We start from the raw sequence: 23,617 nt of genomic DNA, 5'->3' as shown, positions 1-23,617 counted from the left end.
AGCAAAAGCCGGGAACGGTGAGGGCACATCCCACTTCCTAAGTCTAGAAGGCACAGAGCAGTTTCTGCAGAGATACACAGATTATAGCAGGAAATTGATTTTTTTAAATATATATACTTTTTTTATCCATCCCGGGCTAAGCCAGCCTGAGAGTGTTAGAAGCCGCCCTCCCTGAGGACGTTTGGGAGGGGAGTAGATGAAGTCATCCTGGCTACCCACTCTAGAAGTTTCTCATCGGTACCTCCAGGTACGGAAGGCTGGATGGGACGTGCTGTTTGGAGCAAGTCACCTTTCTTTTCTGAGTTTTCACTTCCCTTCCCCACCCACTGTGGTTATGGGGGCAATTCTGCACCCCCTGTCCCCTGCCAGAGTCAGCAGGCAATATCTGGAGAGGTTCTGGGGCTCACAGCGGGGGGTGGGTGACGCCAGCATCTCATGGGGAGAAACCGGGGATGCTGCTAAACATCTTACGATGGGCGGGACAGCCCCAGGAACAAAGATGTAGCCACCCCGCGTGCCGCCAGTGCCACCCCGCGTGCCGCCAGTGCGAGGTGGAAATCCCGCCCTAATCTTCATCAAGCCTCGCCCGCTGCCTCCCATAGCAGACACCGGAATCTTCGAGGGTGTGAAGACCCTGCCTGTTCTCTCTGCCACCTCCCCAGGACCCACCCCAGGACCTGCACACTGAGGGGCTCAACACAGCTCAGCGAACCAAGACTGAGCCTGGGCATTCTGACTCCCATCTTCTGAGTCACTGCAGACTCTTCCCATCTGCTCCAAGAGACGGTAAGCTCCCCAATGTGCGAGAATTGCTTAGAGTCACTGACTGGGAAAGCCAGCCTCTTGCAGGAAGCCCCCCCACCCCCGATTTTCTCAGTCTACACACAATTCTAACTGCTTAACATGACCTTGTTCACATCGCCAGGCTGATGCACACTGGTCCCTCGGCCTGGAGAGCCCTTCCTGTGCTCCCCACCAGGACAACCTCTCTGAGTCCTTTAGGAGGAGCTCTACCACTGTCTCTTCTGGGAAGCCTTCTCTGACAGCTTCCGCCCCGGCCCTAAGGTAGGGTTTGGCACCCCTGCTCTGGGCCTCCGGATCTCCTCTTCCCTTCCAAAGCAACACCTAGGACCCCAGCCTGTGGCTGGCTGTCTCCTCCTCTCTAGCCACCCTGGCAACCCGGGAAAGGGAAGACTGTCTTTTCGATTTCAATATATGGACGCTTGGCATATAGTAAGTGCCCAATAAATCGGCAAGGAATTAATTCTTTCTTACCCCCCTTCACTGCATTTTGGAGTTCAACCCCCGGAATAACCTTTCAAACCCCTCGATCAGATCCTGGGACCCCCTCAGATCCACAGCGTCCTCCTGTTGCACAAAAAACAAACCAGAAACCCTACCGTGGGGCCTGCCCACTGCCGGGGCCCTGCTCCCCCAACAGACCCCCGTGGAGGCCTCCCCAGGTTTCTATGCTGGCTGCGGCCATGACCTGCCGCACATTTTCTGGATCCTTCTATGCCCAGTGCCTTCTACCTCCGGGGTCTTAGCTCAAGTCCTGCCTCCTCAGAGCCCTTCCCTGATGACCCCATTTACAGAGGCCCCGGGCCCCCAGGCTCTATCACAAACCTCATGTGACCTCCCTCAGGGCATTTCCAGCTGAGCCTATCTTCGTGGTTTCTCATCTGTCTCCCTCAGCCAGGACACCGTTCCCTGAGAATGAGGACCTGGTCTCTTTCCTGCATCTCGGTGTCTGTAGCGCAGGGAACCAGTGGTCTCCACACAGGTACGTCCAAGCCCCATCTCCCCGTGAACGGGACCTGGTGGCAACAGGTCTTTACCGCGTTAAGTTAAAACACCTCGAAATGGGATCATCCTAGATTTAGGGGGCCCTGAATGGAGGAACAGGTGGTCCTTCCGAGACAGGCGGAGAGAGACCCAGAGGAGAGGTCAGGTGAAGAGCTGGCGTGGTGTGTCTGTTTTAAGTCACCCAGTTGGTGGCCTGCCATCCGCTCCAGCAGACACGGGAAACGCATACAGACGGTCGGCTCTGATTTACACAGAGCGGGTCTTCCATGAACAGCTGTCGCACGAACGAACTATGCCTCCATCCCGATTCCTGCAAAGTACCTGGCCGCGCCCCCCCCCCACCCCGCCCTGTGCAGCCCACGGCCGCGGCCCACTGGGCCCCAGACGCACCCCCAGCCCGGCTCTCACCAGCCACCAGCTGTAGGTGTCCTCCTCCAGGAGCGCGTTCTGCGTGGTCAGCAGCGGCTGCATGGACCGGTTGAACCTCTCGTCGAACCAGGCCGACACCCTTTCCTGGCCCACGCAGCGGGCGCAGGTGCAGGGCCTGTGCGTGTACTTCATGAACTTCTTGAAGTTCTCCGAGAGCTCTACGACCATCTGCTTGGGAAACCAGGTGGTGGTCACCACGGTGTGGGAGTAGTTCAGGAAGAAGGAGGTGAGGAAGATGAAGAGGACAAGGAAGGTGAGCACTTTGAGCGTCCTCTTTCTCACGGTCACCATTTCTGCTGTCTGGACTGACGCCTCCCGGGGATGGCGGGGCTGGAGGAAATCACGCCTGGTCGAGGGGGAATTTGGAAGAAAGTCCCAGAGATGGAGGCCCGCTCACAAGATGAGGCAGGGATTCCCAGGGGGGCCTCCAGGCCTGTGAGGGCCGACTTCACTCCTGCCCAGCGATGGCCACCCCAGGGTGTGGGACATCACCCCGTGACAGTCAGAGGCTAAGTGGTCCCCTCTAGGGGGTTGCAGCTTCTTGCATATAATTTGTCCTTTCTGGAAAAAAAGTAGGCGTCTTTGTCAGCAGTCCTGAAACAGCCGACAATGTCTCTTAAAGCTTTAATCAAACTTAGTAAAATGACCTCCTATCACATCCACAGGGGTTGAGGGGTAATTAATCTTGGTGACAGTGCAAGGACTCTTGAGGGTGAGGACCTCGGAGGAAGGGTCACAGTGCGGGACAGAGGGATGCCGTCTTTGCCACTGTGCTCCGGAAGGGTGATGGGTGATGATGCTTAATTAGAACAGGGTCTTTCCCATGCTGTCACCAGAGATGTGGCCATCCAGAAGCACGTCGGATGGAGGCACTGAGGCTTGTCTGTCATCTGCACAGAAAAGGAGGAAGAAAACAGGATGAAATTCCATTACTTTGTTATATTACCTTTCTGTCTCCCCACCTCCTCCGGGATGAACCCCGTGATCTTCTCCTCTGGAGTCAAGGCAACGGGGCGGGTGGTTCTGGACCATTTCTTTACCCTCTTGAGTCTTGGTGTGTGCATGTGTATGATGGGATGTTAACACCCATTCTTCAAGGTTTGCTATGGGACACAGGCGCCGCCCCGCCATCTTTCTGGCAACCAGAACCGGGTCCATTTAAAGCAGTCCATCAAAGTCTGTGCAACGAGTCAATGATGCACGCACAGTGCAATGGACACAGAGACTGCTGAGTACCTGCCAAGGACATGCTCCTTCCTCCTTCACTCTCTTTCAGATTCTGAATTTCAGTAAGAATTGTAGGCTTCCGCCCGCCTTGGCATTCAAGCTCTGCCTATTAGCCTCAGTCCTACAGAGTGGTCTTTAGCCGGCCTAGGTTCAAGTTGCAAAGTTAGTCAGTCAGCCCGGCCCTCAGCCTCCTCTTCTCTAAAATGGGAAAACGACACGTCCACTTACCAGTGGTTACAAAGATAAGGTAAAATGCTAAGGCTGAACTGCTGGGATCTACTGGGCATTTGCTAAGCTTCTTCTTTTTCTTTTCTTTTTTCTTTTTAAGATTTTATTTATTTATTTGACAGACAGAGATCACAGGTAGGCAGAGAGGCAGGCAGAGAGAGAGAGGAAGGGAAGCAGGCTCCCCACTGAGCACAGAGCCCGATGTGGGGCTCGATCCCAGGACCCTGGGATCACGACCTGAGCTGAAGGCAGAGGCTTTAACCCACTGAGCCACCCAGGCGCACCTCTTCTTTTTCAATGCACACATGAATGAGTGTTCTCGGATGATTCACTCAAAGCCAGACACGATGGGCCAGGCATGTGTCTCCTTCCTCCAGGAGTCCTCAAAGTATACTGCCAGCCAGAGAGGGGGGTCCCCATTTTGTCCTCAGAATAAACTGAGATTCAACGAGATTAAATGACTTGTCCAATGTCCCAGGGAAAGGAGGAATCAGGACCTGAACCCAGCTCCACAGGCCTCTGATTCCATGTGCATAGAGGGGCGAGGTGCCAGGAATGGGGCAGGGTAGATCGTCTGCTCCGGGAGCAACATTCTCTCTCTCTACTGGTCTTTAGTTGGAAAACATAAAGGGGGAGTCCATTTCCACCAAAGAGAACAAACAAGGACTCCTCAGATGTCCCTAACACGAGTACCTAGAATGCACTGCCCTTTGTGCTGGTCACATCTCTTCACTTGAGTGTGATGACTTTGGTCTTTGCTTGGAATGTGTCCCCTTTCCCCCGACCCAGTCTCTGTCTGGTCCGTTCACCCCCATCCTCGATGTATAAATGTCAATGAGCAGGATGTCTTTTGTTCTAGGAAAGCAACATTTGAAGGGTTATTGATTACCTTTTGGTAGAAAAGAGGGGGGGTGCTCAAAAATCAGGTTAAATCCAAAAGGCCTTCCTGGAAACATCCAAGGCTCACGTGTGCTAGAACTCACTCAACTCTTCAGCTCAGTTGGCAAGGCCATTCCAATTCTCCTACTTCTCCAATCACTGTTCAAGACAACCTGATTCATATTTATAACCCAGTCGTGCCCAGAGTCATCCCTTCCAGCCACCCTCTGCTCCTCCAGCAAGCAGCAGCTCCGTCATTGGAGTGAGATTAACCTGCTTATCTTCCAGGCTGGGCTCTGACTGAACGTGGCTGGCAGAAGATTCCCAGCCCTCTGGGTCCTGGGATGGGTATGTGTCCTAAGTCAACCAATCACACTAAACCCCCTGACTTGTAGATGTGTCCTAAGTCAACCAATCACACTAAACCCCCTGACTTGTGGGGAGGGAAGAAACTTCATTTTGCTCTGGCTGTTTGATTTTTGCATATAAAATTCAGGATCGTGATGGCCATTTTCTATTTTTATTATTATTATTTTTTTAACTGTGTAATTTGTTTTTATTTAAATTCAATTAGCCAACACATAATATGTGCTAGCCATTTTATTAGTTCATGTGGAAGAGGTGACTGCTGAACAGGGCCAAGACAAGGGGTGCTGACTCCCTGATCTAGCCATACCTGCAACCCATCCTACACCTCAACATTTTAATGACATGAGATAATAAATCCCCTTTATTGCGTAAAGCAGACTGCTTATATAAAACTTGAAGCAATGTGACTGACCCACAGGTCACAGCTGCTCCTGCCCAAGTTGACCCCGCAGTGCAGAAAGTCCAACCAACCCAGCCTGCTCTTTCTCATTCCTCAGGGATCAGCTGGTGTTGACTCCTGGAGAAAGGCCTGCCCTCTCCTGGCAGGAGTAGGGTCTTCTCCTGGCCTCCACAGTGTGGTGGCTCCATTCCATCAGTACTGTTTACTTATCTGCCTCCTCCCTGGGCTGGGAGACTGGTGAGGATAGGAGCTCACTCTCATTCATTGTTGGGGCCCTGTCACCTGGTATCCGGAGGGCATGAAGGAATCCAGAAACGAATGAAGGGAAAGGCAAGGGCCAACAATTCAGAGCAGAGATGTAAGCAGAAAATCACAGACCAAGAGTCAAAAGTCTCTGATTATCAGGCTGTACCACCATTTGCTGTGTGACTATGAAAAAATTACCTGCCCTCTCTGAACCATTTCTTCAATTGAGAAATGAGAAAATACTAGTTCTGTCCACTTTTCTGGACTTTCAACCAGGCGAAGTCTGTCCAGTCATCTGATTCACTCACTACCTATTTTCTAGGGGCCTGTGATGGGTCAGCCTCTGGTACAGGTGGTTGGGACACATCATGAAAGATTGATTCTACGTTGGGAACCTCCTAGGCATCTGCAGGGCCCTGGTGCCTTCGGGAGAAAGGAGGACGGTACCCCTCGATCAATGGGAAGAAGAAGAACAGGTGTGTGTGTGGGGTGGGGCAGAGAACATGGGGTTGTGGAAGTCATTACACAAGATCAAGTTTGGTCTGTGTGACCCAGGGACCCAGGTAAGGGTCTGAGCAGAAGAGCAACACAGTCTTACTACATCTGTCTCAGTAACGAGCACGGCCCCAGTCGCTCTCGCTGACTCTGAATCCTGAAGCCAAAGGCAGAGACAAGGTCACTCAAATAAATGACTGTTGTTGAACCACATGTACCAAATACAATTCTGAATGAGGGGCCAGGTTCCTGATCTAAGGTGATTCTGGGGTGGGATGAGAGTAGAGACAGAGGGCAAGGCTGGGCTGCAGAGGCAAGGAAACCAGGACACCCCCCTCCTGTCCACTCAGCACGTGCTGGGAGCCGCATCTCCGAGACCAGAGCATGCACTCGGATCCCACCGGCCATCAGAGGCTTCTGAGCTGGTATCCATTAGTGTTTTCCAAAGCCTTGAAATAAGCTGCAGTGGAAAAGCAAGAACACCCTTCCACCTTCTCCCCCGGCCCCTGGGAAGAAACGAGGAATGCATGACTTCCCTGCGCTCTAGTAACTGAGGCAGCCTGCAGCACCAGAGGGAACACCAGCCCTGGTTCCCTGAAATGGAACTGAGACCAAGATGCCAAGTGCATGGGGAGGGAGGACAGCCACGCCTCCCCAAAACAAAGCAGGGGAAGGACACGGCTCCCTGTCCCACCAGCAGAGTGGCTGACATCTTGCAGCCACACCTTGGAGGACAAGCATATCCTGTTTGTCCTGCTCTGCAGATGGGTGCTTTTTACAGACAGGTTTGTGGCAACCCTGCCAGTGTTGTGCACATCTACCGGCAGCATTTTCCCAATATGCCCACTTGGCGTCGCCGCGTGATATGTGGTAATTCTCGCAGTATTTCCGATGTTTTCATTACTGTATTTGTTAAGATGATCTGTGATTGGTGATGATGACAGGCTTTAAGCTCAGAGGACGGTAAACACTTTTCAGCAATAAAGTATTTTCAAATTAAGGTACCCATCTTTGATTTTTAAAAATATAATGCTATTGCACATTTAATAGATTCCTACCATATAAACACAACTTCTGTAGGCACTGGGAAACCAGAAAATTCTTCTAACTCACTTTGTTACAATATCCACTTTACTGTGGTGGTCTGGAACTGAACCTAGCATTATCCTCAAGGTCTGCCTGTCCTGGAGGGGGCACCGAGAATGCATCTGTGACCACCTAAGGGGGTCGCCGGAACAATGGTGAACACACATCAGCACCCTTTCAAGGGTCCAGAAAGTCAAGGTTTCTCTAAAGAGGGTCCCTAACAAAGATAAACCTACCTGGCCACAAGGAGACGCTGGCAATGACCAGTCACTGACAGATGAACTGTTTCAAATGCTTGGGGAATGAGGTGAATGAACAGTATGGGTTTCTGAATGTTCACACCTGCTGACCTGCACAATTCTCCCCAGGCTGGGATGCCCTCTTAGCTCTCTGCACAGTCTCCTGCAGGAGGGCTGCTGGTAACATCAGCACATCCATGAAAGAGGGGCTGCCACTGTCCTCAGCGTGATCTTCACATCAACTGGGCAAAATGGATAATCATGTTTACTTCCCTGACATTGGAAATGGAAGCACAGAGAAGGCAAGTGACTTGTCTAAGGTCACACAGCGAGACGGTGGCAGAGCCAGCATCTCTTGGTAGATGGTGGTAGAGCCATCTACCTCTTCCCGGATCTTTCTGTGTAGCCACAGCCAACCCTCTAATTCATTAATCCCTGCTCTCATCTTCATTGTCTCCTTTCTTGTCATTCCTTTGGACAATCTTTCCAATTTCTTGAGATGGACCCTACCTTGTTCACATCCTCTTCTGCTGTGTGAATTAGGGTATTGTTCTTTTTTGTTACTGTATTGCTAAGTTCTAGAATTTCCATCTGAGCAAAATTTTTATAAGCTCTGTTCTTTTCAGGTGAATTCCCCACCTTGTCCCTCTTCCTGCAATTATGCACTGCAGATATTTCAAAGACTCTGTCTGCACCTTATGACATCTGGAGAACACGTGGGTCTATTTCTGTTGTCTGTTTTCTCTCTTTACCTCCCTTTGGTCATTTGGTTCTGTCCCATGGCGTGACTGGTAATGGTGCCTACTGTGTGTGCCAAAAGTCCAGAGATTCCAGAGCAGGCTGTCTTTATTCAGAGAGGAAGATGCTTTCTCCTGGTTGGCAGGTGGAGCAGGGACATGTGACTTTGTTCCAGATGGTGAACAGGTGACTTGGGGCCATGCTTCAGTTTTCACAGCAACTGATTATTTCTGGTTTACCCCCATTTGTTTCTGGTTTGCCGCCACTTACAGGCTACGGCCCTTCTCAAAGGCTATCTGGGATGTCTACCAAGGCCTGTCTTCCTTGCGTACTCTCACCTCCCATCTCCCCTGCCCCACGATGTTATCCAGAGCTGGGTCTAGCCATTTAGTCTCTCGGCTGCTGTTTGCAGCTTGGTCTCTCAGGCTCTGGTCCCAGGCAGCTGAACTACTGACAGGTGCTTGGAAGGAAGAAGGGATGCAGAGTATTTCTTCTTTTCTCTGTGGTTTCCTTTGCTCCAGGTTCTTCGTCGCTTAGGTTTAGGCTGACCTGGCCGTCCTGAATTCTATTTTTAATTTAATTTAATTTGTTTTACTCCCAGCTTATGAGATGGCCCAACACTGAGCTGCTGCTGCTGGTTTCCACTTGCTTCTGGAGCCTTTTATGAGCCAGCACATCCCTCCTGCAGGGAGGGAGCTGGAGTACCAGGCTCCCCCTATTCATCTCCTTCCTCTCGTGGATCTTCCCCTCTCACCTCCTGGCTGCTGTGGCTATTCTCTTCATGAGCTGGGTTTCTAGCTCATTCCACTTTTTCAGTCCTTGGAGAGAGGAACGGTCTACAGGCCTCTGCCACCGCTGGACGTGGAGGCCCCAGGGTCTTTCCGGTGCCCGGCCTGGAGTCCTGGGTGTGGGGGGAGCTCAGAAAATCTGGAGAAGAGGGCAGGCCCAGAGAAGCCCCACAGGTGCCAAACAAATGGCCTCATAGCGGCCGAGCGAGTAGATGGGGGGAGGGAGGGTGGCAACTCAACAGGCAGAGAGTGGCAGCTGCAGTCTCGCTTGTCTGCCACGACCTCCCCACCCCTGCCCGGCTCCATCTGCTTTTACTCGGCGTACACACACACCAGCTTCAGGGCACTCAGCGAGGATTACTTCCCAGCTCAACCCATCCTGAGCACACGATGAGCAGCGATGAGGAATGGGCAACCAGCAGCCTTCTGGTTCTTGAAAATGGGATCCCCTTCTGTCCTGGCTTTGGGTGCCCTGACTGCTTCACATGGTGACCCAGGGTGGCATGGGATAAAAACTGACTGGTGAAGGGTCTCAAGCCTTCTGTCAAGAAAGAGCCATTCTTTCCTGCACGGCTACCCAGCCCTGACATCTTCTTTGGACACGCGGCATCTGCCTAGTCCGGTTCCTTGAGGCACCTGCTAGCGAGGCATGGTCAACAGCTGTCGGAAGAGAAAATGGCACAGACAGACCAGGGTTCAAATCCTGATTCCGTCCATTCCCAGCTGTGGGCTCATGGGAAAGGCACTCTGTCGCTCTGATACCAGTTTCCGAATTCAAGAAGTGGGATGAATAGCGCCCACCCCCGAGGGTCCCGGTAGATTGAAAGGACGTGCACAGAAGCGACCAACCAGTCTTCGGCACAGGGTTGGTTATAAATGTCAATTCTCAGCCCTCCCCCTGGCCTAGGCCCTCATTTGTAAAAAAAAAAAAAAAAAAAAAAAAAAGCAGAACAGAAAGAAAAACAGGAAAAAATCCAGCAGAAGCCCTGGCTTGCCTTCCTGGCCGGGTTATTTAAAAGAACTAATGAAATCAAGCACAAAAACACCAAGGGGCGTTAAGACAATGATGATCCCAACTTGCTGCATGAGTGGCTTCCATCCGCTGAGGGACTGCCTGCCGTTCTACTGGCCATGACCTCTGAGAACCTGCAGGGAAGGGGCTTCAAAGCAATGAGGGTATTTGTAGTCCATGTGGCCCAAGTTCTCTGTGCAAAGGTTATTGCTCTGAGTGCCTACCGTGTCTGCATGGGGGGCATGCGACATCCCGTTTCTTGCAGCTTACAAGGAGTGTGAGGACTCTTCCCTCCCTCCTCCCCTACTGCAGGGCCTGAAAGTCTGGAAACCACATTTCCCAGGTTTCCCTGCCTGTAGGGCTCTGAATACCGCTGTGATTCGGCCCGTCATCGCCCCCAGGCAAAAGGGAGGCAGGGCCGTCCTCGCTCACACAGCGGTGGAGGCTGCTTCGTGGTCTGAGTACTGGACCCAGAACAACCTGCCTCCCTCACCTCCCTGCTGGCTTCCTGTAGTTTCCCGGCCTCTGGACCCCATTCTAGAGCCATGGGACAAGGACTCCCTTCCTGTCACCTTTCCAATAACTTTGCAAGGACAGGATCCCTGGAATCTAATCCTTTTGCTACAAGTTTCTGTTTCGGTTTCTTCATCCATAGCCTGGGGTTAAGTATGATACCTACTTCCCAGGGTTGGATGGAGAAAAACATGAGTCAAGGTACGTCAGCTGCACAGAGAGGTGCCTGGCACTCCCTGAGTGCTCCCTGAATTTTGGGTGTTATTAGCGCCGTGGGTTCAGTGTCCTGCACGGAGCGCCGACACACCCACCCCTATGTTTCTGTCCCATTGTTGCTAACAGATGTGGAAGCTGAGCTCAGAGAGGGGAAGTGACTCTTTCAATGACCCAGAGATAAGACGCCAGAGTTGAGAGGGGAACCAGGTCCCGGAGTCCAAGTGCATGCCTGTTCTCAGAGATAGAACCTCTCTGGTCACACAGCTGCCCCTGGCCAGGCAGTTTCTACACTTCCCCAGGAAGGAGCTTGGAAGGTGCTGCCAACTGAGCTGAAACGGAGCAAGAACGAGCGGAGGCCGAGGTGGCGAGGTCTGACAGTTGGTCCAGCTGCTGCTTCCAGGCCCTGCAGGAAAGTCCAATGTCCCTGAGCCCCTGCCAGTGTGACCCCAGGGACGAAACCTGGGCCACCTAAGCTTCGAGTCCTTCATCTATAAATGGGGGGTAAACACTGCCCTTGCCTCTGAAGGGGCTGCAGGGCAAGAGGTGATATTTTGACAGGAAGGAGGGGTTCTCTCTGGTGGACTCTATTCTAAGCAGGACAGTGGATCAGAGCCCGGAGCCCACAACAATCATTGTGCTGGAACCGGGAATCACCTCCATCTTATGGAGGCGGGAACAGAGGTCCCAGCGGTCAAGTTCCCTGCCCAAGACCCTCCGCTGGTAAGTGGTGAAGAGGGGTAGCAGGTGAGGCCAAGCCCAGTGGGGGGTGTCCAGGGGTCTGCCCTGCCCTGAGCCTGGCATCTGAGCCTCAAGCGAGGTGAGGGGCCCCACCGGGCAGTCTCAACGGGGCGAGCGCAAGCCCTCCCTGCTTGTCTGGTTCTCTCCCGGTGGGCTCACTCCAGCTCAGCTCCACCCGCTCCAAGTCAGCCCCAAAGCTGGCAGCTGGATCCCCACGGCCCGGCCCAGACCTGGATGCCCTCAATGCCTCACTCCTCCCCTGGGTCAGGAAGGACCAGCCGCACTGCAACCGGACCCTGTCGCTGGCACAAAAAATCACCTGAGAGGAGCCTGGCCACACTGAGGGGATGCCTGAGAGGGGACCCCGGACACGCAGAGGTGAATAGGGATGATAGGCTCCCCGACACTGTAGAGTGGGGAGTGGCTGCTTCTCTCCTTCCAGAGTAAAAACCAGGTCTCTAATGAACCCAGCCAGCAGCTGTGCTGACCCCGAGGCCTCTCTCCTCCCTGTGCCTCCCAGGGGATGGGGGACAAAGAAGACAGCCCCCTCCCTGGGGCAGCAACCCTCTGGTCCTACAGGAACACAGCACCACCTCGGGACGTTAGGCCAATCCACATCTCTGGGCCTCAGCTCCTCCTCCATACAATGGGACAACGAGGCCAGCCCCTGCTTACCCCAGACTCTGTTCAGAGAAAAAAAATTAATGCATACACTGTGGTTAGCGCTGATGGTCAGTTTCCAAACGGACTACAACATGCAGCCCCCACATTACAAAAGTGTTACCTAGAATATTGAATATATAACATGTTTCAGGATCAATGCTAAGGGTTTTTGGATCTAGGAAAGTGTCTAGAATGATCCTGACCTTCAGTAAAAGACAGCTGACATCAACACGGATGTTGGGGGAATTTCACCTTGCCCTGGCGTCACCGTACATTTGAGGAACTAAAATGCAGGTGTGTCCACTGTGGGGGGAGGGGGTGAGGTGCAGCGTGAAGGCGCAGCCTGTGCGAAGTGAAGCGCTCATCACACACTGTTACCGTGCCTCAGACAGGCACGTCCCTCTGATCCGCGCCCCGCCAATTCCCCTGCAGATCCCCCTCTCCCCGTGATTCTCTCACCCAACCATTACAGGGCACAGCCAGGCAGCAGTCGCTCTGTGCATGGCTGCCCTCCTGAAACCTAACCTTACAGAGCGGGGCCGAGGCTGAGATTATTAAGGAATCCCGTGAAGACTTGAGAAAGTGTGTGATGGATCCATTCTGTGGGTCGACTCAGCAAGGCCATGGTGCCCTGTTGTTTGGTCCAACACTAGCCTAGGTGTGGCTGTGAAGGCATTTAATAGATCTGGTTGCCACCTATAATCAGCTGACTTTAAGTGAAGGAGATGATCTGCCAAAATGTGGGTGGGCCCCATCTAATCAGCTGAAGGCATAAGGGCAAAAACTGAGGCTTCCCGGAGAAGGAATTTTCTCTCAAAACTGTAACAGAAAAATCAAATCCTGCATGAGTCTACAGTATGCTGTCCTGCCCTTTGGATTTTGAAGTTGCCCGTCCCACAAAACATAAGCCAGTTCCTGAAACATGCGCACACCTGTATTCTATGGGACCTTTCTCCCTAGAGAATCCTGACTGATGCAACCATCTTCAGCGGGCATCGGGTGCAGCTAGCAGGTGTCCCTAGGAGGTGGTAATGGCCTGAGGCCTGCATGGCAGGTGGGTAACTAGGCAGAGAAGACACGAGCCTCTGGGCTGGGGAAGCGGCAGGGGCAAGAGGTCTGCAGGAAACAGCAGGCGAGTCTGAAGGAACTGAAAGAGAGACGACCAAGCCAAGCAGAACGCCAGAGAGAACGATGCAAGATGGAACTGGCAGGGGAGCTGGGGCCACATCCGGGAGCCACATCCCGGGGGCCACATCCTGGGAGCCACAGGCAGCCCCAGCAGAGTTTGACACAGTGACGTTTCCAGATTAGGCTCAGGGAGGTCGAGGCTTGCCCAAGTCACATTGGTAGGACGCAAAGTCAGGCCTGAGGAGATGGCACCTCCCAGTGTCATCCCTGCTGGCCCTGCCTGTCGGGGGTGCTGAATGTGTGCACGCAAGTCTTCCGGGGGGTTAGGCGGGGAGCTGGGCATCTGGTATTCCCTCTGCCTTTCCCACCTTGCTCCGTGCCCAGGGGCTGGCCTTAGGGCCTGCATGGGCTCCCACTCTGCCAGGCTTCCTGGGGGTCTGGCCCGTGGGGATGCGGGCGGGAGACGGGAGAGAAAGGGGGCAGATGCTGGGGGCTCCGGCTGCTCCCTGCCTACACTGGCTCTGTCTCGGGGTCTTAGCAACATCTCTGATCTCATGTCCTTGCCTCCTTCGCCCTAGGGCTCAAAACATTCCACCGTCTCCATCCCTAGGGATGGTCCGGTCCCCGTGGTTTTTCTGCCCAATAACATCCTTACAAATACCCCTTTCACAAGCTGCCACCAGCGGCCCACCCCGAGGGCACCATCTGCGTCCCGCTGGGAGCACGGGTGACCCCAGGGTCCTGCCCTGCACCTCGAGGAAAGGCCCTGGCAGCCTCAGAGGATTCGCATGAAGAGCTGGTTTGGGCCAGCTGGACGCCCGAAGCCCTGGCTCCCCTCCCGCCTTGGGTAGCTGATCTTTCTGGAAACTTCCCAACCTCGCTGCCAGGAACTCACCCATCGGGAGGTCTTCCACTGAAATGGCCTGTGCCAGCCCCAGAGCCAGAGACTCCCCCTAGGTTCCCTTCAGGCTCCAGGCTCCCCACGTTCCAGGTCCCACTAGGGGGCACTCTAACAGGCCGGGCCCCAGGCTCCCTGGTGATAACCCGAGCCACCACCCGGCCCCGCCTCCCACAGGAACCAGCAGCTGATGTGGGCAAGCCACAGGGCAGGCCCCTACAGCCCACGGCTGCCCCCAGTGCTGGCTGCGGCCTGACCCCCGGCCACCGTGCAGCTCCTCCCTGTCACTGAGTCACCCGCCTCTCCCACTGGCCGGCCCTCTGACTCCCGCTAGGCTTCAGTACCGAGCTGTCAGAGAGAATCCTCATGGTTCTGTCGGCGGACAAAAGCCCACAGAACATCTCTAACACTGGCGGGGTCTCCTCCTTATCTGGATAATGGCTTGGCAGCCTCAATCGCCTCCCCATCTTCCTCATGATCAGTCTGTCCATCTGGCAGTTCAGTATCTGGCACGTGTTTGTGCTGGGTTCCTGGAAGGGGCCCAGAGGATCTTTGGGACAGGTACCTGTCCCTCTGCTGTGCAGGGGTGGGGAGGTCTTTGGGCTCTGAGAGGCTACACAACTTCTTAGGGACTAGCCAGGGCATGAGAGAGGCGGTTGCAGGTCTTATGGGGAAAGTGGTACCGATCAGTCCCATTTTATAGATGGGAAAGCTGAGGCCCGTGGTCTCAGGATACTTTCTCAGGGTCACATGGCTAGGAAGGGCTGGGCTGATTCCTGAGTCTGCTCTTCAGTGCTGCTCTGGCTGGCCCCTCACCTAGGCATCTCTTACCTGGCCCTTACCTCTCACCTGTGAGGACACCTGTACTGCCCTGCACAACCCAGGTGATGTGTCTCTCTTAGCCTCGAGCTAAGGAAGCCAGACTGGGCCAGCTCCAGGATCCAGCACAGGGCAGTTCACACACGGACCTGTCTTCTCCCAAGTCACATGCACCTCCAAGGCGTGAACACTTGCTAAGAGCCCCAGCAACTTGGAAGGAAGATGGAAGGCTGCGTGGAGGAGGTGTTTGTGGAGACTAAGCGGGGTGGAGAGCATAGAGTAGAGCAGGCAGCTTCGTAAAATGCAGGGTTGTGGTGGCCGTGGTGATGGGGACGCCTGGCACAGTTAGGGAAATCAGGGTGCCCTGAGTGGTTGGGGCCAGCTCCCGGAAGTCCTTAGGAACGTGGGCTCTGGGCTAAAGGCATCGGGGAGCCACTACTGATGGTTTGTGAGCAGCACAGAGTAGTGATGCAACTGGCAGCAAGAAGCCAGACTGGACGGGGTGCACATGCGCCCCCTGAAGCCTGAGACCAGTCCTGTCTCCATCTTCGTGCCTTGGGAAGCCCATCTCCATGGGGACCAGTTTCCCCACTCCTTCCTGTGCTGACTTGACCATCGGTCTGCCCAGGTGCCCCCCACTCAGGCGGTGCTGACAGCTGGAGAGAGCCCCCTTCTTGGGCTGGACAGTCCTCCTCTCCTTACCCGGGTACTTCTTGCTTGCTGGAAGGGAAAACAGATTCCCCGCAGCACAAAGAGTGAGCGAGGTTCAGAGCGGGCGCTTTGGGGAAGCGCGTCTGAGAAATGTGATTAAGCAGGATTAGGGTCATATGAGAAGCAGTGGATATATTTTCATATTTTGAGCCGCACAAAAGGAATTTAAATCCACAAATCTTCTTATGTGTGTAGATTGAGCGGTGCTAAATTCAGAGTCTGAAGACATCCACACAACACGCGAGGCAGGTAATGTGGTCAGGGGTTAGGACCGCATTGGCACAGACTGACCCCACCTCTGCCAGCAGAAAAAAAGAGGGGGTTCCCCTGATTTGGGTGGTGCTGAAGTCGTGGCAAAGGAAAGACTATTTTGCCTGCTGAGGGACCCCATGAAGACTTCCTTGTCTTTGTGTGTCCTGGGCCGATGCAGGGAGCACACGGGCTTGTGTGTGAGGGACACCGAGATAAGCCACTGCTCCCTCTAGATGTACAGCACCGGGCGGGACGAGGGACCAGATCCCGAGAGAGGGCATCCCACATGCTTCCTTCTGCTCCTTTCTTTGGACTTCTGGGGTCCTGCTCCTTCACACCTTCTCCTTCCCTGCCTTAGTGAGAGACCAACAGCATCTTTCACCGGGAAGACACGGGAGGGTGGTCAGGGTGTGTGTGTGTGTGTGTGTGTGTCTGTCTGTCTGTCTGTGTGTGTCTGTGTCTATGTGTGTGTGTGCACCAGAGCTACATACCAAACATTGCTATGTTCTGCCAAGAAAAGGAATAGTCAAAAACCTAGAACAATGACCATCGGGCTGAGCTCGCTTCCTCTTCACTGCGTGTTGGTTTGTTGGGATTTCAGCTGCACTTTTTTAAAAAATTTATTTGTCAGAGAGAGAGAAATCACAGGCAGGCAGAGAGAGAGGAGGAAGCAGGCTCCCCGCCGAGCAGAGAGCCCGATGCAGGGCTCGATTCCAGGACCCTGGAATCCGAAGGCAGAGGCTTAACCCACTGAGCCACCCAGGCGCCCCTCAACTGCACTTCTTTAGGACTTCAGCAAAGTCGCTCTGATCTCAGGGTGAGCCACTTCCAGAGGAAGCTACATCAGGATGTGTCAGGGTATCGCCACAAACATCTGTTCCCATGAGCACTCAGCAGCGCGGGGGCTGGTGGCCACGTTACCGGGGACGTGGCGATAAGGACACATAGAGCAGCGGCTATGACATATGGACATTTGAACTTTAAATACCAAGAATTGGGAAGACTCACTGAGTGTTTGTTCTAGGTTAGGCTCCTCTTTGCTGCCCTGAATCGCTCTCCGGAAACTGTGGGACACTTGCTCCTGCCTGGGCCAGGCCGTTTCCTATTGGCAGTGGGGCTCAACGGTCTCTGGAGAAGGGCCCATGTTCCTGCCCTGGTGAGCTTTCCCTGCCATGGGCACTAACCTTCAGCGGCGCCCTACTTGCCCGTCAACGCCAGTCCTGTCGCGCTAGCTACGTGCCCCAGCATCGAGGGACCCAAGCCAGCAGCTTTTACTTGGAGGGACTGACTCCATAGACCCCCAGCTCACAGAAAGGTACACCTCAACTAAATCTGGACTTTACTCTGCCTGGAACAACAGTGTAATCGATCATTGGTTTGGAGCATGTTATTTCTTTAATGGCTTATTAAGAGACATTATCCTACAGACTGCAGCCTTGTGAAATATTACTATTATAAATTATCATTCCTGCAGTGAACCTGTGTTAAATTATTGCCAAAGACCAGCTCAGTCTCTGAGCATAATTTGCCTCGAGTGAAATATTCTGGCTAATGCAGATAATAAGCACGCGGTCTTCAGGTTCAACTTGTATTTACGAGGCTCACAGTTCTGCCCAGCTGCAAATTTTCTCCGTTTGACAGGTAGACATAGAGAGATGAGGGTCTCCCGATGAGCCATGACCTGGGGCTGGCCCCACAAACCTTCACTCCTTCCTGTTTCCAGAGCTCTGAAGCTGCGAGTCTTGACTGAGTTGTCATCTTCCTCCAAATTTAGAAGGGGTCACTCAGAGCCCTGGCTCCGGGGGCAAGATCTTGCCTCCATGAGATCTCCGCCCCACCCCGCTCTTCACAGCGGCCCTCACCCACATCCCGCAGCCTAGCTTCTCCGTCAGCAAGAGGGGAACAGGATAAACTCAGTAGGGGCCATCGCTTTCCAGACCCTCCATGGTCCTCTCCAAGCATGCCTCCCACTACCCAGAAGTCTCCAGCGGTTCCCTTCATGCCAGAAATGAAATCCAAGGCTCTCGCCACAAGCCCGCAAGCTCCTCCTAGATCTGGTCCTTGCCTACTTTGACTCTACTCTCCACGCCTTTTCTTTGGTCACTCTACTCACCAGCCGCGTGCCCCTCTGCAAGACGACAAGCACAGGACCTGTGGGCAGGCTAGAGACTAGCCATCTCTTAGGATGCTGGGTCCCAAGTCACCTCCTCGGAGAGACTATCCCTGCACCGTCTGCAGCCCTGAATCATGATGTTGGTCACACTCTGCATTTCACCCAGCTGTTTTCCACCATGATATACTCATGAACAGTCGAGAAGATTCTCCATACAACTAGAACTTGAACTCAGACTCTGTTCCCCACTGTGTTCCTAGAACAGCGATCTTGTATAATCTTGAATAATCGCCTGAAAGGTAGGTACTATCCCATTTCACAGGTAACAAAACTGAGGCTAAAAGACATTGAGCAATTGCAAATTTATCTCATCTCACGATTAGTAGGTGACAGACCTGGGATTGAAACCCTGGCATTCTCAGTAGCACCCTATTGTCAAGAGCGCTGCTCTGCGGGTCTCTGGCACTCCCAGGTGTCTTACTGGGCAGCCTAAGAATGCAAGCCCTCCCCCCCCCCCCGCCCCGGTCCTTTATCTGGATCATTCTTTAGCATTGCGTCTGCAGCAAATGACTGTAAAACATGAGGTAATGTCTTTCTGGGACCAAAAGATGGCTCACTTACTGTCTGCTACAAAACGCTGTATTTTATCATCAGGATAATGCCCTTGCTGATGGAGCGACTTTTCTGGCCCCCAGGTCCCCCCGCAGGTGAACTGTGTGTCTCCAGTGCCATCTGCCCAGGAACGCTTCCCTGGATTCCTCCCCTTCCTGTCCCCCCAAGTCTTTGTGAGATGAGGATGTACTGGAAGGAAGGGAGCGAAAGAGAATTTGATGTGATTGAAGAAAGCCAAGCCAATGAATTTGGGGCAGACACTGTAGCAGACAGATTAACACAGAGAGGAGAACGTTTCTGAATGTTTACATTTTTGTGACCTTGAGAGTCAGCTCAGCCATGAACTCTCTGGAGTTCGACCAAACCAGGAAGGCGGAGCCTGACCTGCCACCGAGAGCACAGGCTGTGTCTCATTTAGTTCAAGGTCTCTGGTACTGTACCCACATGGGGGCCTGCTTAATGCATAGATGGACAGAGGGATGCACCAATGATGCTGACTCATGACGGGCTTGCTGGTCGACCCCCACGCTGCCTGCTCCTCGGGCAGATAGCAGGAAGGGTGGGGCTGTCTTATGTCTGGGAGCTTTTTGGAGCATTCCTTCTGGGAAACTTTCAAGGGGTTCACAGGCAGTAACCAGGCAGAACTGCTTTCTGATTATTCTTTTTCCAGCTGAATGAGATTCAGTTAATGGAACACTTAATAAGTCCTTCTGGGCCCCAAGCAAAGAGAGACATTCTTCTGCTCCTGGAAATGAATTTCTGGTGCCACAGCCTCAGAGCCCAGATCAGGGAGAGGTGATGGCTGCTTGAAGCTCTTAACTGAATGCCTGAGGCAGGACCGCCAGGGTCATGCCCCTGGCATTGGGCATCCCTCTGCTGAGAGCCCCAGGCCTACATTATCAAAGGGGAGCGGCTGGAAGGCTCTCTCAGCGCCTGGCTGCCGCCTGCCTTGGAGGCAAAGGCTTGTGGTGTTTCAGGATCACACAGGAACACAGGGAGGACCATGTCTCTCTGCTTCCTTTTTCAGGTGGGGAAACCAAGGCTCAGGGAGGGGATGTGACTTGCCCAAGGTTGTGTATGAATTCTGTGTTGGCTCTAAGACTAGAACCTGGAGTCCCTAACTCTGCAAATATGTTCCTTCCAGCACACCTGGTCCATGAGCTGTTCCAGCAGGTGCCAGACAGGGGTCAGCATCCTCACAGATCGCAGCACAAGGGACCCCTAGGGAGGAAGAGTCTGCCCGAGATCAGAGCCCACTAATAGCCCTGCCGGGACACCCGTGTGCCTGCCTTGGCCCTTTCCCTAGCCCCACCCCCACCCCAGGCTCTGCCTGATGGGACTTCCCTCTCCTGAGATCAGATTGAGGTCCATGGTACAGCCCCAGCACAATTTCTTGCTCTGTTTCTGTAGTTTTGAAATCCAGGCTCCTGCCCGGCTTAGAAAAACAAGCCTGACGTAGTGGAACAGAGTCCGGCTCAAACATGTGGTTTGAGAAAAAATATAAAGCAAGGAACAATTGGAAGTATGGAACTATTTCAAATGTCACCCAAGAGTGGACAGTGCAAAGATTAAGGAACAAGACAAGTAGTCTCCTATTAGATAAACACCTTCCTTCTGCCCCGTTCAGTTCTGTTCGATTTTTCTCGCTACACAGCCACAACCACCTGCCTCACCCCTGCAGACACGTGGAGGGAGGCAGATGGAGAAGACAATCGAGGCTGGTAGCCATGTTGGTCCCAGGGCCTTTGCACACGCTGTTCTCTCCTGCGTGGAATGTTCTTACCCTAGAATCCACATCTTTTGCTCCCTGGCTATATTTATGGTTCTGCCCAAAAACGCTCCTTGGAGGGGCCTCCCTGGTCACCCTAAAATAGCATACCAGGCTCGATTGCACTTCCCATCACAGACTTAATCGCAAGATGACACTTCATTGTGTACAGAATTCCTTCTTTCTGGCTTTGTCTCCCTGCACCAGGAGGGCAGAAATGTCACCTATGACCCTGCCTGCTGTGTCCCCCGCATGGGAACAACGGTGGGCTCCCACAATATGTGCGAGCCGGAGGTAGGGTGAAAGTGCTCAGAGCTCAGAAAGCAGAGGTTCCTGCGGGTTTGTGCATAGGGAGAGGTGGAAGGGGGCAGTCCTTGGTCATTGTGGGGCCTCGGAGTCCTCATATGGGAAATGGGATGGCGACACTGAGAACCTCAAGGCAGCCCCACCCACGGATGGCCCAGGGCAGCGTGCAGCTCAGGGCAGGTGCCCTCTCAACCCGGGCCCTTGTCTTGGGGGCCTCTTTGTCTCCAATTGGGCAGATCAGCCACCCTCAGGAAAGGAAGGCCGAGCTCGGCCTACAGACTTCCGTTGACTTTTGAAAAAACAACAAAACCAAAAATACCATAAAACCACACTGTGCATCTGTGCAGCTGTCGAGAGCTGCGGCATGCAGGCGTGGGTCCTGCCCCGGGGGGGTGGTCCTCTGTGGCCGAGGCAGGATGTGGGGCACACAGCGTGGGACGGGGACACCTGGCTCTGCTGGGTGGGGTGCACGGGCCTGGTTCCCAGAGATCTGGAGCCTTGCAGTGACTTCCAGGGAAGGGGGAATGTTAGCCATGGGGACGGAGGGGCTCAGTGTCCCCCAGGTGTATGTGCGGCTCTGGGTCTGTCCCAACCAGGGTACCCACACGAAGATGGGGTTGTTGTTTTATCAAATACCACCCCCTTCTCAGTTCCCTGCCCTGATGGCTTCTCTTTGTCAACTCAGGAACAGGAGTGCCTGTGTGAGTATCACCAAAACCTCACTGCCGCTCTGGCTGGGAAACCACAGCCAAGAATCCCTACTGTACAGATGGACAAACTGAGGCCCGGCAACGGGAACACACTTAGCAAAAAATTAATTAATTAATTAATTAATTACAGAAATACAAATATGCATGCATGCAATAAAATAAAATAACAATACAAAATAAAATAGAAAATAAAAATTTTAAAAAATTCACATAGTGTCACGTGGCAGAGTCATGCTTGGAACCAGCTGTCCAGACTTCAGGACCAGGACATTTTTTTTAGCTAGCAGTTTTCAATTTTTCTTGAAACTGGGGTCTTCCCCAAGGAGAAACTTGCTACTTCAACCGCTTTTCCCGGCGAGGTGGTGGGGGAGATCCCCCAGGCCGGCCGTTGGGTCTCACCACCCCGGAAGCTAGTTCACAAAGCCAAGTCACACCCCCACCCCTCCCCAGAGTGCACTCTGAGAGCTCCAGAGACCTAATCAGGCAGCTAATCTGCGGTCACGTTACTAAATGGGGCTTGTTCGTTCTCAAAGAGTTTTCAGAAACAGGTTCTAGGAAAACTTGTGAAAACAACAGAGTGGGTTTCAAGGACGAGGAAGTGGAGGTTGGCACCCTCAGTGACGGGAGGGAGGGGACGGGAGAAGCAGTGGGACCAGGAGAAAACAGGGATGGTCCGAGCTGCCGTGAGGTTGCAGAAAAGGCTGAGGGAGCGGGGTAGCCCCTGGCAGACCCCCAAGGGCATGTGGGAGGAGGGCGCTGGGGGCCCGAGTTGGTGTCAGGCCCACGCTGGACTCCACCTCCGCCGCCTGCCTGCCCCCCTTCCCACCGAGAAGTCAAGCGTCCTACTTTCTGAATCACAAAGACATGTCCACCGTCAAAATAATCTGTCCATACTGTCCGCCCCTATGACACGAGACAGGCTTTATAATCAGGCACAGAATGCATTTCTCGTGCCATATGTGTTGGCGACCCGTTGATGTGTTTGAATGCGGCAAAAAAAGGAACACACTCGGTTAACCAGAACTTTCTGAAGATGAGAGGAACGTCCCATCCCCTGGACACTGCCCCACCGCCTGGGATCAGAAAGGACTGCCTTCGAAACATCCCGGATGTCTGGAGAGCCTACTGTGTCCTAAGTACGGCAGGAGGCACAGCGAGAGATACAAAAACCGGGTCACAGGTCTCCCCCACTTGTGTGGCGGGGGGACAATTTCAACACAGTTCAAGGCAGAGAGAGCAGGCAGTTAAGAGCACAGGTTCTGAAGTCACAGAGAGCAGGGTTCGAATCCCAGCTTTTCCACTTACCAGCTGTGCCACCTCAGGGGAATTCCTTAACCTCTCTGAGACCTCATTTCTTTATCTGAAAAATAGGAAGAAAAGAATACTCAGACTTACCACAGCGAGAAGGCATGAAGATCTCCCTAGGGAGCGCCAGCCATGTACTCTTTTGAGGCAGAGCCCTGTCTGACCCCTGCTGAGTGGAGAGAACAATAATCACCCTCAGAGCGCTGGGTCAGAGTCAGGGGAGCCAGTGGCAAGGCTCTGTGCTCCAAACCCTGAAGTGAAAACCTCGTACCGCCTGATCTCTGAGACCACTTCCTGCCCGAGATCCAGGACCGGGGGTGGGGGTGCGCTCATTCGGGGATCCCTCATGCTCCTGGCAGGAATAACCACTCCACACCCACCGCCTTTCATGGCAGCCCAAGGCAGTTCCAGCCTCCTGTCAGACCGGGGAGGAAGCTGAGGCTCACGCAGAGTGCCCTGGTTGGGCCTCAGGAGCAGTGAGCTGCAGAGCGGGGCTGGAAGCCATTCTGCCCCAATGGCAGAGGACAGAGGACTTTTCAGGTGCACTTGTAACAGGGCTAGTGGTGAGTCCCAGATCACACAGAGGTGGGGCAAGAGTCTGATTCTAGAACATTCTAACCGGCAGGAATCAAACAGCTGGGCATTTTGCAAAGCGAGAGGTTACGTGAATCTGAGAATTAGGGAGGTGTCATTATTGTTTTATCTTTTTTCCTCCTAGATGCGGGGGGGGGCTTCCTAAACAGTAATGAGGACGGATGAAAATGCCCCTCCTCCACCCGTGGGGTGAATAATAACCCCAGCTTGTAGCAGTTTCAGTCGCTTGCTGTCTTGGCTCTTTCCACCTGTGAGGCATGCAAAATGCTTTCCCCCTGGGAGTGGGGATGCAGAGAAGTTTCTGTAGCATTCCAGTTGAAGTATGTGTG

The 23,617-nt window shown here is 53.5% G+C and overlaps 1 protein-coding gene across 7 annotated transcripts in view; it reads right to left on the bottom strand.

Annotated features, from left to right (window-relative positions):
* ST3GAL1 (ST3 beta-galactoside alpha-2,3-sialyltransferase 1) overlaps positions 1 to 23,617 on the bottom strand; it is a 90,610-nt gene that overhangs the window by 14,911 nt on the left and 52,082 nt on the right. For 2 of the 7 annotated variants that reach the window (XM_046007795.1, XM_046007798.1), the window contains exons 3-4: positions 22,695 to 22,749; positions 2,215 to 3,125 (exon numbers count right to left, since the gene is read on the bottom strand). In XM_046007795.1, the coding sequence (XP_045863751.1) occupies positions 2,215 to 2,526 (312 nt within the window). In that variant the 5' untranslated portion in view covers positions 2,527 to 3,125; positions 22,695 to 22,749. Of the gene's footprint in view, positions 1 to 2,214; positions 3,126 to 9,263; positions 9,267 to 11,130; positions 11,142 to 22,694; positions 22,750 to 22,784; positions 22,908 to 22,965; positions 23,013 to 23,074; positions 23,173 to 23,617 lie in introns of those variants that run through there. The other 5 variants (XM_046007802.1, XM_046007800.1, XM_046007805.1 and 2 more) reach the window with 5 other exon arrangements.

This window comes from Meles meles, chromosome 1, assembly GCF_922984935.1.
Source record: "Meles meles chromosome 1, mMelMel3.1 paternal haplotype, whole genome shotgun sequence".
Lineage (NCBI taxonomy): Eukaryota > Metazoa > Chordata > Mammalia > Carnivora > Mustelidae > Meles > Meles meles.
This window is presented reverse-complemented; position numbering and strand designations above follow the sequence as displayed.